We start from the raw sequence: 18,325 nt of genomic DNA on the forward strand, positions 1-18,325 counted from the left end.
GATGGCTGGCCCGGCCCGGCACAGGGGCTATAGCAAAGTTGCATGAACGGAATCAACAATAGGCGCTCCGCTTTGCCCTTGCCATAAAAGTGAGGGGTGCTCACGGCGCCTTGCCTCCACAATGACCGCTGCCCAAGGACGCTGCCACCCGATCCTGGTGTTTGCGCGGTGGGCCCCGCGAGGACCATTGACAGAAGCTTTCAAGAACCCCGCTGCGGAATGCAGTCTTTGTCGCCTCGGCGGGAAGGGGAAGGGGTCTTCTTTTCTTTGAGACGTCGATGAATAGGTGTAAGCATTTTACGAGGCCCGCGGTCCGGTCAGCATAAGTTGGACGTCACAGCAAAAAGAAAAAAAAAAGGTTGCCCGGGAATATAGAAGGCTGGACGAATTTGGGGGGGGGGGGCAGTTTCGCGGTTACGTTTTAAAGTGACCACATGGGTTGTCTCACGAAACTAATGCTAAAAACCAGTCACGTCTGTGTAGCTTACCCGAACAAAGCGTTATCAATCACGACAGGTGAGGAAATAATGCGAGCACCATTTAGCAACGTCACGAACAGTCATAAAGCTGTACTTGCAGTAGACATCTTAGGATAGTTTGAAACGGCTAATGTTACGTGCACAAACCTTTCTGTCCTTGTGGCACGGTTGAAGGCGATGCGCCTAGGTCCCGATTGCGCTACCGCATTCTACTCTTGAAGGCGAAGCTGAAGCATCTTCCAATTTTATTGCGATAGCAATTATATGGACAGTCTCGGCTGCTTTTCGCCATCGCTGCCGTCATGTTGCGTATATGTATTAGTATGTATATATATATAAAAGTCCCAAAGAAAAATAATTCCAAAAAAAGCTTCCGAAGCACGGAATCGAACCAGCGACCTCTCAGTCCGCAGCGCGTGGCGCTAACCACTATGCCACCAAAGGCAGATCCTTCAGGTAGCTAACGGCGAGCGTTATATACACACCCTTTACCGCTGGACGGACTCAGAGACGGCAGGCGATAATAAGCGTTTCTTCATTACCAGCGAGATGGCGCGAGGAGCGCGACGGGCGCACTTAAAGATTTGCGCAGGGAGAACCTTGCGCTTCTGCTGTCTGCTCGCGGGGTAGTAGTTGCCGGGTAACGCCGTTGCTCTTTGCCCTACAGGGCGTGGTCGCCATCGTGCGCTTATCTCGAGGAAAGAAGGGGGCGGGCGGTGGGGGGTGGAGCGGGGGGTTGTATGTCTTGTGCTTTCCCCACGATGTCCGCACTGCTGAAGTCAAAGAGCGTACGAAGGTCACTTCGCTCGCTGCAGTGGCCACGTTTGCGAAAGGAGCGCACTGTTCAAACAGAAATAAGCAACAATTGTGACAGTTAGTTCGCGCTCGTCCTGTGTGTACCTGTTCGTTCGTTTCGTGCGTCCTGCTTTATGTTTGAGCAGTGCGCTTCAAGTGCCGAGCTGTGACGCATGATAGTTCGCGCTCGTCCTGTGTATGTTCTTTTTGTGCGTCCTTTGCGCTTGAGCGACACGCTGGAAACTTCGAGCTGCTTTCCGTTTCTCGGGTTACATTCCAATTTGTTGCTCTCACATTCATTGCTTCGCCATTGCGGCAAAACTGTGACTTTTTTTTTTATTCTGTGTACTCCGCTAGCAACTCGCTGCTTATAATATAGCCAAAAGTTTGTTGTTGCTGATCATAACATAAAACTGAGTTGTTTTTTCTTCTTTTCTTTTGGCAACAGAGATTGGTCACCACGGGACTGCGATCCACTGATTGAGTTACTCGAGACTTGGATGCCTCTGCTGCCTAGATGGATGTTAGAAAACATCCTGGACCAATTCGTGCTGATAAAACTTCAAACCGAGGTCGAAGCGTGGAATCCACTGACGGACACCATGCCAATCCACTCATGGCTGCATCCGTGGCTTCCTCTGATGGGTATGTCACAAGAGCGTCACAACTGTGACACTACGAAGAGTATGATAATTGTGACAATAAGGCAGTTGTGAGGAAATGCATTCTTCTCGGGCTATCATGACATTTTTTTTGTGAACAAATTTGATTGAAAAACAGTGAAGCAGCACTAAAGATATCGTGTTGAGCTGTGTTAGTAAATTACATGTCTTCAACAGCAATTTTTTCACTGTTGTCATGAGGTGGTGCTCAATAAGTTGGCAAACATGTGAAAATGAAAGTCTGCTGACAGCACTGTACCGGTCTTTCCACATACGCTTTCTGTGATTTCATGGTTTTGACAGCAGCTGCGAGAATCTGTGTGTTCGTTGTTGCAGGAGAATCGGATTGCATGTCAGATAAAGAGGAAAGTAGGTCTAGTTTAGAGAACTCTTCCTTGAACTAAGTGAAAAAGCCAAAATGCAATGCAATAATCAAAGCCTGTGACTTTGCTCCAATGTGCTAGTGCTCAGGCTTCAGTGCAAAATTCAGTTATGCCTTCATTTTCTGTCTGCTAATCAACATTTTTGGCTTATTGAATGAAAATAGAAATTTGAAAAAATACTTCATGAGTTAAGACTGTATTTAGTGCTGCTCTTTAATGTCTTTTAAATTCATGAAGTGTATTTGTCGCAAACTTTGGAAGCCAGTCATGCAAGAAACCTGAGACATCCTTGATTGGAACTCTGGTACTTTTGTTTATGCCACATTGTCACTTTTGAACCGAGGGTGTTACTCTGAACTCGTTTACGCATCTCTTGGAATTTTTAGCAACTGATACACGCACGTGAGAGAAATCAGGTATGGCGCAAAAAGGACGGCAACGAAGTTAAAACTAAGACACGAACTGACGAACATGGGTGCCATGTTTGACGCCTGTGTTTGTCAGTTCGTGTCTTCACTACGTCCCCGTCCTTTTTGGGCCATACCTATTTTTCTCAAGTAATGAACCAACTAGATCAGCAACAAGCCTTGTTGTAGAGAAGTCATGTTTTGTTGGCAAGCTAGGCACAGCTGCATGCAGATTGCTCATCACGTTCCTTGTCCATCAAACGCAGGCTTGCGGCTGGAGCCTCTTTACCCACCCATCCGATTGAAGCTGGCCAACGCCCTCAGTGCGTGGCACCCCAGCGATGGCTCGGCCAAGCTCATTCTGGAACCATGGCGGGGTGTCTTCTCCCAGGGCACTCTGGAAGCATTTGTTGTTGCCAACATTCTGCCCAAGCTGGCATTGGCCCTACAGGCCATGCCCATCAACCCGCACCAACAGCACTTGGGTGAGTACAAGCAGGATCTTTTTTTTTGCCACACTTCATCACATTCCGTGTTTTGCAGGTTTTGTCACAACCTGTGTTCACTGATTTCATCACATTTTTTGCTTCCCTGTTACATTGTGATCGTGTTTGCATATTTCATCACACTTTTTGTTTCCCTGTGAGTCACGACCATTTCTTCTTATTGTGTGACACTCGATTTTCCTGTAATGTCCTAAAGATGTCGTCTCATTTCGTCACATTTTTCATTTACCTGTGATGTCGTGACGGCAGCATCACATCATCCAGTTGCATCACATTTCTTTCCTCATAATGTCACAACCGTCTCATCTCATTTTGTCACATTTTTCATTTCCCTGCGATGTCGTGGCTCTGTTCTCTCATTTCATCTCCTTTTTCACGTCCTTGTAACGTCACAAGCAGATGTTGTCAACATCAGCAGAGCACTTGTTGTCACGACCGTGCTTTCTCATTTCATCACATTCATTGCCCTGTAACGTCACTACGGCAAAATCACCTGATCAGATTGTATCACGTTGCTTACCTCGTTATGTCACGACCATGTTGCATTTTCTCACATTCTTTACTTTTTGCAGTGTGTCGAGTACACCGTCACATTTACACTTGTGTTGCACTGTCCATTCCTCTGCGACATCAAAACCTCATTTCATCACGCTTTGTCGCGTTGCTCAGTTTCTTGTGATCCCTTTATTGCAGACTCGCGACAAGATGTAGCATCGCATCCTGAGAAGTCACAACAGTGACTGCTTTTTAGCTGCCTCTTGCCGTTTGCCTCTTCGTAGGCTTCCGCATCTTAGGTTGCAATGACCTAACCTTTTTCTTTTCACGCTTAATGCTATGCTTCCAGTCGTGGCTTGAGAATGCTTGCCACATTCAGTACGGCCCATTTTTATTTGCCCACGTATTTAGTTCCTTGATTGGGACTTCGATTGCAAATAAATTTAATTTGAGGCAATTTAACAAAAATATTGGTGCCACAGAACGACGTAAATAATTCAGCTTGCTGATATTCTTGTTTGGCGACAAAGTGCACAGCATCAACATCTGAATGCGCTTAGGACGTGCATGCGATCCCTCCTTTTGTTGCACTTGTCGTCAGTGAGTGAATAACTGACCCAATGAATTAACGTACAGGTGGGATTACATCTTTTATACTTTCTTTTTCTGTGATGCTTGCAGGCATTACTGGTATTACTTCTTCTAACGACCTTGTTAACGAACTGTTCACAGATCCTCGTGGCCAAAGAAGTCCCTATCCGTTTATGGATAAGTGCCAGCATGGTATGGAATAACTGTTTATGGTTAGGGCTGGGAGCTGCGCTTTTTATGCATGCACGAACGTTGTTGTCATGGGAACAGCTTTACGTAGTAGTCATAGTTAACAATATGCATGCAGTGTTTCATTTCTTGTAATAGCCCTAGCTTCTGCTTTCTTTTTTTTTTAATTTTTGATTGAGGGTTGGGGAAATACTGGAGACGCTGGGTCAGTCATTCCAAGAGGACTTTAGTATCGCATTATATTAAAATATAAAAACCTGCTCCCAATGTGGCCCACGATGCACATTTTGTCCACTTGGTACAAGGAAGGAAATAGGCGCATGTGCTCCCTGCACTGTGGATCAGACACTTGTCATGGTTCTACAGGGCAGGTCTGGTATTTTGATGTGGCTTTAGTATCAAATTAAAACATGATCACTCTCAACACTCTTGCTTGCCAAGCATAATTTTCTTACGTGCAAGAAGAATGTGGTAGATGTTCTGCAACTTCAAAAGCATGTGTCAGTGCTGCTTTAGCAGTCCCAGGAAATTAGACCTTATCTGGAGACATCCATCACTTAATTGATGATGAGATCTATATCTCCGTATATCATCTGTCTATTATTCCAACTGAGTATTTATCTGTGTAATATATCATGGTCTGTCAGTCAGTCAATCAGTGCGCAGAAGTCGTCGAACAAGGAAAGTCGCTGGAGCCAATGTTTCGACTAGGGGACTTGTCTTCGTCAGGGGCTCACAAATAATAATGTAATTGTTGTTGTTTTACGTCCCCAAACCGCGATATGGTTATGAGTAGAGCTGTGCGAATAGCAAAATTTTGGGTGCGAAGCGAATTCGAATATTGAAGTGTGAGTGCGAATCGAATTTCGAATATTTCTCGAATATTTCTAGAATGTTTTTCAAATACTTCGAAGCGAAATTGCAGAAAAAAAATGTTAGAGAGGATTCCTAAGCATATTCTTATGAGATAGCAACATGAAAGTGTTTCTTTTTGCTAGGTTGATGCTCTGGCGGGGTGGTGTTTCATAGTTGTCTTATCAAGAATGAGGCAATGTAGAGGCCGAATTCTGTTTATGTACATGATTTGGTGCAACCAAAGTGTTACCGACAACACTTTACACGTGATAGGCAAAGATGCAATTTCCTCCGCCTCTCCTCCTCTTTCAACTTCTGTTGAAACCCAACTGATGTGGTGGACAAGGGTGTGCTCCCTTCAAGTCCGGAGTTCCAAATCTGCCTCGTACACGTCGATATATGAGAACATCAGAAATTTTGGATGTTGAAAAGCGTCGGCGTCCGATTTTTCGGACTTCCTGCCCAAATTTCAGGCCCAAAACAGCATTAATTGAGCTCCCAACTCTGCCACATCTTTCATTTCCATGTTGGAACCAGCGTTTTCTTGAGTTGGTACATTTGCGACCATAGCAGAGCGTGAAAGGCAGCTTTGCCGCATTACCGGGGTGTGATGAGGTGAAGCATATTGAAAATCTAGGGACCACTTTCAGTCGAACGTTGACTGTGTCTTGGGAAAGTTCGACCGTAACAGAGCGTGAAAGGTAGCTTTGCCGCAATACCGGGTGTGATGAGGTGAAGCATATTGAAAATCTAGGGACCACTTCCAATTGGACGTTGACTGTCTCTTGGTAAAGTTCGACCGTAACGGAGCTTGAAAGGCAGCTTTGCCGCAATACGATAGTGTAATGAGGTGAAGCATATTGAAAATCTGAAGGGGTCACTTTCAATCGGACATTGACTGTATTTGTTTTTGGGAAGTTCGAATAGTAAAATTCCAGTGCGAATCGAATCGAATAGCAAACACTATTCGAAAAATGTTCGAAATTTCGAATATTCGCACACCCCCAGTTATGAGAGAAACCTTTGTGGAGGGCTCCTGAAATATCGACCACCTGGGGTTCTTTAACCTGCACCTAAACATAAGCACCTGTGCCTCTAGCATTTCCGTCTCTATCGAAGTGTGCCCGTCGCAGCTGGGATTCAATCCCATGACTTTCGGGTCAGCAGTCGAGCGCCATAACCACTAGACCACCTCAGTGGGTTTGGGTGGAAGGGGGGGGCGGTGCGTCTGAGAAAAAGGAGTCCCCTTGTCGAAATGTTGGCTCCAGCAACATTTCTTTTTTGACAATCGTTCATCACTTCAAACCTCCATCCTCCCGTAAACTTCCGTCTTGTTTTATTCATCAAATCAGTCTCTCCTACCGTCACATTGCGTCACAATCGGTCCCGTTGCGCAGACGTGTGGCAGTGGGTGATGGCGTGGGAGGACCTCTGCCCGGCATCCAGCATGGCCACCCTGTTGGAGAAGACCTTCTTCCCCCAGTGGCTGCAGGTGCTGGCGGGCTGGCTGCAGCACAATCCAAACTACCAGGAGATCTCCAAGTGGTACACAGGCTGGAAGTCCCTCTTCTCCGATGCTCTGCTCCAGCAGACCAGCGTGCGCGGTGAGTCGAACAAGCCTCCCCTCTTAATTATTGCAAAAGTAGTTATGCTCTTTAAGGCAAAAGCCTTATGCCTCATCAAACACGAAAATTGACCGGCGTCCCGCATCATCAAAATCATCATCATGTGATGACGCCACCATATGACATCGTCGTGATGTCACAGACTGCCAAAATTTGTGAAGTCATCAGTACGTCACTGCAACGTCATATGGTGACATCACATTGCATCACTGCTTGGTCAAAGGCGGGTTGATCCTGGAGGCGGTGCAAAACAAGGTGAGGTGCAGAAAGCTTACAATGCCTCCGATCCTGGAGGCATTGCAAAACCACGTAGTTGCAGAAAGAGTTCGGAGAGGAGCATGGGATGTTCAATGCATCAACTTAGAAGACGAAGAAGATGGCTTTTGCCTTCGAGTTGACAGAGGGGGATGCATAAGTGACCCTGTGAGCTTTAGGAGAGGAACAAACAGCACTAGAGACAGGATGATGATAGAACGACAGACAGGGCACACAAAGACAGGATACGGCAGACAGACTGTCTGTCGCCCACTGATAGATCTATTTGGCGACAAGCAGAACGACAGACAACTTTCTATTCTATCATCATCCCATCTCAAGCGCTCCTTGTTCCCGTCCCTAACAATGTAACAACCAGCCCAGTTAAGTGCACTCCTGTAGTTAAAGGGCCCCTAAACCCCCTCCGACATTTTCCCAAACATTTCAAGTAAACAAGCGCATCGCGTGCAGAATGCCGTCGCGATCAACGATGCCACATGCCGCAGCGCTACAGGTCGCGGGCGCGCCACAATTTCGAAAAAAATAATAGCTTCTCCTTTCCGGTCCCCGCCATTCCCGCCACTGACATGTGTGACATCACCAGTGAAACTCGATGACGTTATCACTTTCGTTGCTTGCGATTGGCCGAATGACAACCGACGACTTCCGGTTACTCTGCAAACAGCTGTTCGCGCGCACCTTGCTGTTCTTGGTCGTGTTGCCGCTTGCGAATCGACATCTGCGACCCGTAAGTTCCCGCTCACGCTAGCGGCAAGCCTGCCGCAACGGCGCGGTGCCGCAGAACGTCGGCCGTCGCCGCACGCGCGACAGCAGTCCAGCTTGCACGGCAAGCTACGCCGGCAAGCCTCCGAAAAACATGGCCGCAGTGCCAAAAGCGGTTGTCATCCACCTTGAATCTATCAAGTGGCCGCCATGCGCTCTGTAGCGTGTAAGCTCCGAACTGATGCTTCCATTTGCTTTAGATTCATGTCCTTAAGCTTCGACAGCAAAGTATTCGTACCAATTCAGCCCCGTTTTGGAGAGCCGTACTCAAATAATCGATGCTGTAGGCTTAGCGAGTCGAGATGGGCGCTTCCGAATGCTCGGAGGACATAGATTACGTGTTTGTTAGTTGTTTCTAATCCTCCATAGCTGGCGCCACTTGACCAGGCGCCAGCTTGGGGACATTTTATTTGGTTTTACGCGACGCTTTCTTTAATGCCGGACAGACTAAAACGCTTTATTGACTGCTGGAACCATGCCTGGCAACGACACGGACGACATCCGCACTTTTAGCGTGAAAAGCGCGGAAAAAAAAGCAAGCAGCTCGAAGCGTCCTGCGACAGACGCACACGACGCGGAGAGCCGAAAGCAGATGACACGGCGTGCCGTAGTCATGGTAACCGCTCCTCCGTCACTGATTGGCCACGTCGCTCTCCGGCAGACGGAGAACACCACGAAAATGGGTCTCGGACCTATTCTGCGAACGGCAAAGAACGGCTGACGTGCGCGAACGAAATCGCTTGCGCACGGCAGCCTGAGAACGTCAAACGGCAAACGGCGAGCTACCGTGCCGCTAGCGTGAGCGGGCCCTAACGCAACCGCCAAGTCGCTAGCGTAATTACACAGCCACGCCTTGCAGTTTGATGAGCTCCGTGAACTCGAGCTCGGCTCCTCATCTCGAGCCGAGGTGGTTTGGCACGGCGTGTTCCCGTACAGGTCCATCACGTTGGCGATCCTTTGAAGGCGTGCGCGCAACACAGGGTCCATACCGGCACAATTCGTAGGGGCACGGGCCGGCACGGCAGCAACAGCGGTTAGTCAACGAACAGTGCACCCAGATACCACACAGAGTTGACGGCGAGCTGGAGCGTCGGAGTCGCGGCAACCGGAAGTAGACGCTGTCTCGAACAGCGCGTCAACGGTGACGTATGCCATGCGAGATGAGGAGGGGCACTCAGCTGACTCAGCGAGGAGGGCAAAGCGGTTTTGGAAGAGGGTAGCGTAGGAGAGAGGGAAAGAAGCGATCGTCGCATTCCGATCATCAAACGCGTGTAACTCCGCTATTACGGCACCGTTTCGAAAAATTCTCACGGCTACATGTTCGTTGTAAACTCGAGCACAACTTCCTCACCTCAACTAAATTTCGACCGCTGGGTGGTTTAGGGGCCCTTTAAGATATAGCCTGGAGAAGAATCTGGTACCACTGTCTGTGAATTTGCCGGTGGGTACAGTGCGCTGGGCGTCCGCGATGCCGGATTATGGGTGTGGATTGTTTAAAGGCCATGGCTATCATTGTCAATGCATAATGGATTTCTGCGCAAGTTCCTTCATTCAACCTTAGGAGGAAATTACTATTGGCTTCGCTTGCATAGTTGGCAGTTTGAATTTGCTGGCACTTTCAGCACGCCTCGTACTTGACTCATGTGAACTTAGTGACATTCAAAACGCCGCTTCTGCTGCTGTGGCTACCACAGTATTGGTAGTGGTTAATTGAAGGCTGTAGCTGTAGAAAGCTGACGGTCATCTCTTTGAAATTCTGAGAGCCTTAGTCACCTGGGCGCTGTTTTACGCAGAGCAATTCAAGGTGGCGCTGGACATGATGAATCGTGCCGTGTCGGGCCTGCCAGTAGTGCCGCCTGGTGCTGGAGGTGGGCAGCAGGCACCGCCGGGGCTCTTGGGATACAGGCCAGCACCACCACCACCACAGCACATGCCTCAGGAAGCCGCTGGCGGACGACCAGAATACAGTGTGAGTGTTCTCTAGGTGGTACCAGAATCCAGTGCGTGTTCCATAGGTGGCTTGGCTGCCGCTACCATCTGTGAGAAAGCAGTCTTCAAAGCTTCTCAGGTGCAGCTAAGTACTGTGTCCTGTTCATTTTTATATCCTGTCTTTTGTTGCACTTAGTAATGGCGTGTCAGTATCAAGGTGTCCCTAGAAACTGTGAGAAACTAGTCTCCAATACTTCTCAAGTGCAAAAAAATATGGTGTCCTGTTCGTTCTTGTATCCCGCCTTTTGTTGCACTTTGTAAGTTTGAAGACGAATGCATATTGTCACATGGTTGTGATGGTGGTTGTGACGATGTGTCAGTATCAAGGTATCCCATGCATATTTAGGTATATACCATGCATGGCAAGGTATTCCAAATGGATGTCAGATGCACTTCCTGTTTTACATTGTCACGGCTGCTCAGCTGTGACAGTGTTCCGTTGGTGGGACCAGAATGCAGTGTGTGTTCTGCAGGTGGCTGGCCGCCGCTAAAATGCGCGAGTAGCTCGTCTTCAAAACTTGTCAAGTGCAACAAAGTATGGTGTCCTGCTCCTTCTTGTATTCAATCTTTTGCTGCACTTTGTAAGTTTGAAGGTGAATGCACATTGTCACATGGTTGTGACGGTGTCAGTGGTTGTGACGGCTTGTCAGTATCTAGGCGTCCCATGCACTGTATTCTGTGCATATCAAGGTCTACCTTGCATTGCAAGGTATTCCAAATAAATGTCAAATGAACATCCTATATTAAAATAACTTGGAGAACAATCTGCGTGTCATCTTAAATGCGTAACACTGACCTTCTTGTTGCTTTGCAGCACATGCAGACGATACGAACTTCTACCACTCCAGCCAATGCACAGATGACCTTCAAAGAGCTTATCGAGCAAAGGGTAAGTCTATGTTTCTCTGATTACACCTCTTACTGTGTCACAATGCTAAGGGTGTTAAAAAAGCGAGTACAGTAGACTCTCGATAATTCAAACTTGAGGGGACCTCAGGATTTTATTTGAATTATCAGAAGTTTGAATTATCAGAAGTTCTCATAAATATGACTCGGGGCAACACACCAACTATAACACTGCGATGTTTATTGTTTCTCAGTGCCGCAGCAACATCATAGACTGCTCTACATGATTGCCAGTAAAATTTTTAGACATCAGCGATAATACTGGTACTACTTGTTATTACACAAGGCACACACGGGTGTGTAATTAAGGGACAAAATGAGTTGCATCCCACGACAGTTGCTAGCCCCTTCTAATTCTTAGGACGCTTTCTCGCATGGCATACCGCAGAGAAAGTGATTTTAAGAAACGTTCGGCATGCGATAGCTCAAGGCCAGACCGTACAGTTTTTTTTGCCCTTGGTCAGCACGAGATTATTGATGCGCAAGGTTCGGCTAGTTTGGTCGTGTTGTAGGCAGGCAATCAGCTTTATTTGCGCCTGGTAGTAACAGAAAAACGTGAATGTTCAGCTAGAAGCAACAAAGGCAGCAGATATTTCCAGACATGGACAAGCAAAAAGTTTGAATTAACCGAATTTGTGCAGTGAGGCAGTTTGAATTAACAGCTTTAAAATACATTGAAAACATAGTGGGCCAACCAAAAATTTAAGATTTGTTTGAATTAACTGAAAGTTTGAATTATGTATCAGAGTTTGAATTATCGATAGTATACTGTAGTTGCATTCAAAACTGACTCATAATTTGAATTGAATAGTTTTCAATTATAAACAGGCGTTTTGATTGTCAAAACTAAAATAGTCTTGACATCCTAGTGAACTATAATATATTGAAAAGTTTGTCATTGTATTGCACATTATGAAGTGTTTGATCAAAATACAAATGGAACATTAAAAGCGATTTAATAAGCAATTTAGTTACACAATCATAACTCTTCAATGAGTATCAAGGAGAGACATTTACCACAAAGCCACTAAAAGTCAGGACAAAGTTTAGCCACATCTGTGAATTCTCCATCATTCACATGCTGGCTGAAGCAGTCACACCTAACTAATCTTTGACCGTTTGCTTGCTCTAGCGGAATGGTCTAGCAATGTTCTTAGCATAATGCATTAGCACAGCTCTTAATGCCTCTCTTTTTTTTTAATAAGTCGGGTGACATTCTCTAACAAGGTGTGTGACAGGGCTAATTGGTATTCCATAGCGACGTGAACAGCGCGTGAAAACACACAAGGATGAGTAACCGCAGCGCCAGTCCTCGTTGGTTACTCGTCCTTGTGTGTTTCACGCACTGTTCATGTCGCTATGGCATTCTCTAGCTGATCGCGAGCAAGATGAAAGTCTGTGTGTCTGTTCGTGGCATTTGCAGGCCCAAGAGAAGAACCTTCTGTTTGTTCCTATGGCGCACCGTTTCCAAGAGGGCAAACAGGTCTACCGGCTCGGCCACGTGATGCTGTACCTCGATCGAAATGTCATCTTCGTCTTCAACGGGAAGACGTGGGTGCCCACATCCCTCCAATCTCTGCTGGACATGGCAGGTTGACCCAGTCGAGCGTCCCCTTGCGTCACGGTTGTGACGTGTGTTTTGGAGCAGTTGATAGCTCGGGGTTGAATTCATTGTCACTAGCTTTCATTATGCGGCAACAGTCGTATGCTCACCACGATCAGCATTAGTGTGAGTGCCACCAACACCAAAAGGATGGTGCGCTCGTGACAAATAGCTACAACAGTTCGATTCTTTATAGCTTCCGCGAGGATAAAAAAGAGATCGCAGATGGTGGCAGCGTTTGCTCAGTCTCCCACTGCAGTCATTTGGTTGAATTTATCTCAGTGACGTCATTATTATGACCCCCACTTTGGGAGTTGCACGTGACAAGGTCGTTACATGCTTGTGACAGTAGGTTTTCTTTATCGTCACACTTGTTTTACCGGCAGCACTGGTCGAATGTCGATTCTGTGTTCATTTCGTGATGCGGCATTGCTACTCAGCTGAAACTGACTGAATGGCAAGGCACCATCACTTGTTATGTTGGAAACTCTTGTGATGATACTTGTGTAGTGTTATTCGTACGCAATCCACCACACTGAAAAATCGGTGTACGTGACACTCAGCTGGTTACGCATTGTCACGATTTGGCTAAACTTTCCTTATGTCAATGTGAAGATACTGTCATGCATTATTTATAATGGACTTTCAAAGCTTTTTGAGTTGAAACAGGCGCGCAAAGGCTGCATGTATTGCTTTTTTTTTTTCACTTATGACACACTTCGTGCATGCGTCACGTGCAAGACTAGGAATATCAATCTTGCCAAACTGTATGCTGGAAAGCCTTATTTCAAACATTGGCCAGGCAAAGTACTGGTATGCATGAATGTGTCAGGTGTATGAGCAATTTCAGTTACGCGATGGCTTTACTCTAAATTCCAGGTTTCACACAGTGCAAGACCCGTTTCTGTGGTGTGCTATGCTAATATAGTTAAGGGTTACGATTGTTCTCTTACTAATGAAATATGGTTGTACTGTTCACAACAAGGGTTTTGCTGGACCCCACCCCCCCTCATTTGTTTAGAACATTCTGGTGGAAATGCATTCATATCAATTGAACAGACGCTACCGAAAACATTTGATGCCTGTGACTGTAAGAGATCATGTACATAAAAGCAGCAATCATTTGTTATCATGTTTTATTAAGCATCATACAGTTCGACAACCATCTTATTCAGCATGCTGGAAATGGTGGCGTAACTCATGACAGAGTGCTTGGATTGCGATAATTTTTGTAACTCAGTCCTTGCTTCTCTTGCTGAGCTCCCTGTAAATAAATATTTTCCTTGGTGCATTGTTGCCTTTCTATTTTGCATGATGGGAATTGGGTAAAACCACAACTGGCTTTTTTTAAGGGCTTGTCGAAAGTTTAAGTGGCAGTGAAGGCGGTGCCTAAGGAAAAGTCATATATACAGTAAAAGCTCATTAATTCGACCCTCGTTAATCCGGAAAATCGGATAATTTGGACATGTGCCCTGGTCACGGCCAGCATTATGCATTGTTTAGTGGCACGAAACTCTCGTTACTTAGGTCATATCTGGCCGCAACCCGGTTAATTCGGACAATCTTCAGAATGTGCCGACTGCAAAGTGCCGCAAATGTGCAGCTCAAAAGAACCAAAACAGCATTCGTAGACAACCGAAACGAGACAGCGCTGTCTGCATCGGTATCTTCTTCAGTTAGCAACCATGGCTTTGTCCAAATGCGGATCCGGCGCTCAGAAGCTTCGTTTTTAACTTGATGCAATGCGCGCGCAATGCCACAAAACTCAGACATGGTGTAAGCTGCCGAAGATGAAGAGCTTTCAGCCACGGCCGGCATGCTGGCATAAAACTTGATTGCGACGGACGAACTACCAGTTAGCGGCCTGTGAAAAAATGATCGTCACGTGCGCGTGGTTGCGGTGATGGTACGTAATGAATAAGGGGTGCAGGGCACGTTTCGGGATAATTAAACCCTGGAGTCTGGTGCCGTAGTCGCATAGTGAACGAAGTCGCAGGATGACGAAAATCGCAGCTTTTACACTGCTCTTATGCAAAATAACAGGATTTACGTATTCGCCAAGAAAATGAAAGTGTATTGATGTAAAAGAGATTTGTTTATTGTTTTTTTATACTTTTGATAATTAAGCATTCGGTTAATTCGGACATTTTTTCCGGTCCCGCAAAATCCAAATTAATGAGCTTTTACTGTATTTAATGTAGCTGTAATGACAGTTCAACGAAAGAACCTGAATAAAGTTATCATAATGGCGTAATATTCAATTTTTTTTCTGTGTAAAATGGCTAGTTTGAGCAACCATACCTTAGAGCCATGCTTCAAGTATTGCAGTCTTTCCTTTTTGCCCTTTAATGTTTTACAACCAAGGGACACTAAATGTTAATAACATTTTATGTTGTGAGTGAAATGACATTGCTTGAGATTGTCCAAAACAGCAATGCTTTACACTTCGCCCTGCACAATTCTGTCAGCATATAATATGTGGCAACGGTACTATCATGAGTTTACTCACTTCCCGAGAACAGCATTCTGTATCTTTTCTCCGTAATCCATCAGAACCTATCTCTGTGATTCAGACTGAACGTAGTAAATGTGTATGATTGGGGATAACTGAGCCCGTAATGTTCTAATTCTCAGAATTTCCCGTGTGCGAAAGCCGATCTTACCAAATGATCAGATGGCATTGCCCTCCATGCAACACAAGAGTCCCTTCATGTGTCACAGCCAAGGAAAATTCACTGAGTACACACTACCAACAACACATCCTCGCAACGCAGTCGCATCACAGGCACTTTCACAGCAATTTTCCCAACCAGCAACCCAAGGCATCTTTCACAGCAACTGTGAAGTTGCATTCTCATTCGTGACAAACTTGACATGGAGCAGCACTAAATAGCATTTCTGGGACAGTGCCACAAATCCCTTCGTCCGACCATTTTAACATGTCTGACGCTTCTTACCGAAAGTGGTCACTTGCGCATATCGCCAGCGAATACAAGTTGCCTTTGTGTTTTGTCTTTCTTTCGCCATTGCTCTAAGGGGGGATGCGGGGCCAAAACACAGATTTTCGAAAAAAATATGCGTTTTCCAATTTGAGTTGTTTTGGATTGCTGGTTCATTAAAGAGCATGCTCACCAAGTTTGGTTGTTATCTGAGCAGAAGAAAAGAATAGAATGAATTCTTTTCACGAGACAGTGGTGCGCATTTCCTGCTCAAAGCGTCTTTGAAACGGTTTTTTCAACATGCGGCTGCAGAGCGGGCAAGGAGTCAAACGCTAAGTGAATGCCCTTATTAGAATGTTTGTTTTTCACCTCTTCTAGTCATGGAACACCTGTCGAGAGTACACCAGAGGACAAACAAAAAAATATACTAAGAAAGAAAGGCATACTTTTTTTACTGTGGCCACAGCAGAGTCGTCGGCAAACCGAAACCAAAGCTTGGATTGATTGAAACGTATCACGTGACCATCCAACACTGGTTTCACACAAATTCCGAGTTACTCCTGCTGTGTTTGTGTGCTATTCGGCTTATTTCTTTATCTGTTCTTTCTACTGCAAGTTCATTCCGATTAGCAGGTAGTGCGTGTTGCAACCAACATGAACAGCTTGAAAGCTGCAAAAAAGAGAAGACGATTGGATGGTATTGTCACAGAACAGCGTCATGTTGAAGAGGAAGGCCCCATCTATGCATCAGGTCACTTTAATTGATTTTTTAACCATCCAAACAAGCAGCGTGTTGTGAAGACATTGAACTCGTTTTTCTCAGTTTGGACTTTTCGAGAGGACGAACCCGCTAGCAAAACTACATGTCCTAACTGCTTCACCAATAGCTGCTTACAAGGTGGTTTCTCGATTGAAATTTTCTCAGGAACAAGATAAGCTGCTTTTCTGATACTTAAGTATTATCTAACACAAAAAACTCGTAGGGTCGCTTATGTACTCTCCACAGACTACTGGAAGGCGAAAGCCATCTTCTTTTTCAATCTCGGTCGATGTATTTAACCTGCCCCGCCATCCTTCAAACGCTTTGTGCACCTAACGTGGTTTTGCACTGCCTCCATGATTGATTCACCTTTGACCATGCTACGATGTCATGTGATGTCATCACGTTACGTCACGTGACGTCACAAATTTTGGCGATCTCTGACGTCATCACATGATGATATTTTGCATCACTCGTGTGGACACCGCTGACGGGGGACACTGACATGGGACGCCAGTCAATTTTCGCGTTTGATGAGGCATCTAAGGCATTCGTCCTAAAAATTATCAGATGTCTGACATGCAGTGACAAGCAAAAAAATGAACTTCGTTTTTAAAGCAGTGAAAATTTTTACAGAAGCAACATAAAAAAATACAGGACTGGTTTTATCCTGCATGTGCAATTATAAACAATTTGTATATTTTAAGTATTTTTGAAATGATAGTTTTCCCAAGTTGGCATACCTGATTGGTAGGGGTGTGCGAATATTCGAAATTTCGCATATTTTTCGAATAGTGTTTGCTATTCGATTCGATTCGCACTGAAATTTTACTATTCGAACTTCCCAAAGACAAATGCAGTCAACGTCCGGTTGAAAGTGACCGCTTCAGATTTTCAATTTGCTTCACCTCATTACACTCGCGTATTGCGGCAAAGCTGCCTTTCAAGCTCCGTCGCGGTCGAACTTAGCCAAGAGACAAAGTCCCATTAGAAGTGGTTCCTAGATTTTTAATATGCTTCACCTCATCACACTTCCGTAGTGCGGCAAAGCTGCCTTTCAAGCTCTGTTACGGTCGAACTTAGCCAAGAGACGGTCAACGTCCGTTTGGGAAGTCGTCCCTAAATTTTCAATATGCTTCACCTCATCACACCCCGTATTGCGGCAAAGCTGCCTTTCAAGCTCCGCTACGGTCGCAAATGTATTAACTCAAGAAAACGCTGGTTCCAATATGGAGATGAAAGATGTGGCAGAGTTGGGGGCTCAATTAATGCTGTTTTGGACCTGAAATTTGGGCAGGAAGTCCGAAAAATCGGACGCCGAAGCTTTTTAGCATCCAAAATTTCAGATGTTCTTGTATATCGACGTCTACGAGGCAGATTTGGAACTCTGGACTTGAAGGGAGCACACCCTTGTCCGCCACATCAGTTGGCCTTCCACAGCAGTTGAAAGAGGAGGAGAGGCTGAGCAAATGGCATCTCTGCCTATCACGTGTAAAGTGTTGTCGGCAACACTTTGGTTGCACCAAATCATGTACATAAATACAATTCGGCCTCTACATTGCCTCAATCTTGATTAAAAAGACAACTATGAAATATGACCCCACCAGCGCTTCATCAGCCTAGCGAAAAGGAACACTTTCATGTTGCTATCTCACAAGAACATACTTAGGGATTCTCTGCAACTTTTTCTGTAATTTCACTTCGAATTATTCGAAAAATGTTTGAAAAATATTCGAAAATTATTCGATTCGATTTGCACTCAATCTTTATTATTCGAATTCGCTTCACACCCAAAATTTTGCTATTCGCACAGCTCTACTGATTGGTCATTATAACAGCTATAAGATTTTTTTTTTTCATTCATGCTAGGCTGCTGAAATTTAGAGTATGTTCTAATAACTGGAAAATAAGCCATCCCATCATTTTCATCAAAATTAGTGCAGCAGTTCAAAAGTTGACTTTTGAGCCTAGCATCCCTATTAACCATTACAGGCTAGTTACAGGGTTTTTCGTCTGTCTTTCGTTATTGCTTTAACCATTAAAAGCTAGTTGCACGGTGCATTCACTGTGTAAAATTAGTGTCCTTCTAATCATGATGCATCG

At 45.4% G+C, this 18,325-nt stretch overlaps 1 protein-coding gene across 3 annotated transcripts in view; it reads left to right on the plus strand.

The window, feature by feature from the left end:
• Positions 1–13,814, plus strand: part of LOC119401524 (tuftelin-interacting protein 11) — a 64,407-nt gene extending 50,593 nt beyond the window's left edge. For all 3 annotated transcript variants that reach the window (XM_049418782.1, XM_037668405.2, XM_049418783.1), the window contains 6 exons: positions 1,723–1,919; positions 2,993–3,211; positions 6,760–6,966; positions 9,819–9,994; positions 10,829–10,903; positions 12,344–13,814. In XM_049418782.1, the coding sequence (XP_049274739.1) occupies positions 1,723–1,919; positions 2,993–3,211; positions 6,760–6,966; positions 9,819–9,994; positions 10,829–10,903; positions 12,344–12,517 (1,048 nt within the window). In that variant the 3' untranslated portion in view covers positions 12,518–13,814. The remainder of the gene's footprint in view (positions 1–1,722; positions 1,920–2,992; positions 3,212–6,759; positions 6,967–9,818; positions 9,995–10,828; positions 10,904–12,343) is intronic.
• Positions 13,815–18,325: the final 4,511 nt, after the last annotated feature.

This window comes from Rhipicephalus sanguineus, chromosome 8 (assembly GCF_013339695.2).
Source record: "Rhipicephalus sanguineus isolate Rsan-2018 chromosome 8, BIME_Rsan_1.4, whole genome shotgun sequence".
In the NCBI taxonomy this organism is placed as follows: domain Eukaryota; kingdom Metazoa; phylum Arthropoda; class Arachnida; order Ixodida; family Ixodidae; genus Rhipicephalus; species Rhipicephalus sanguineus.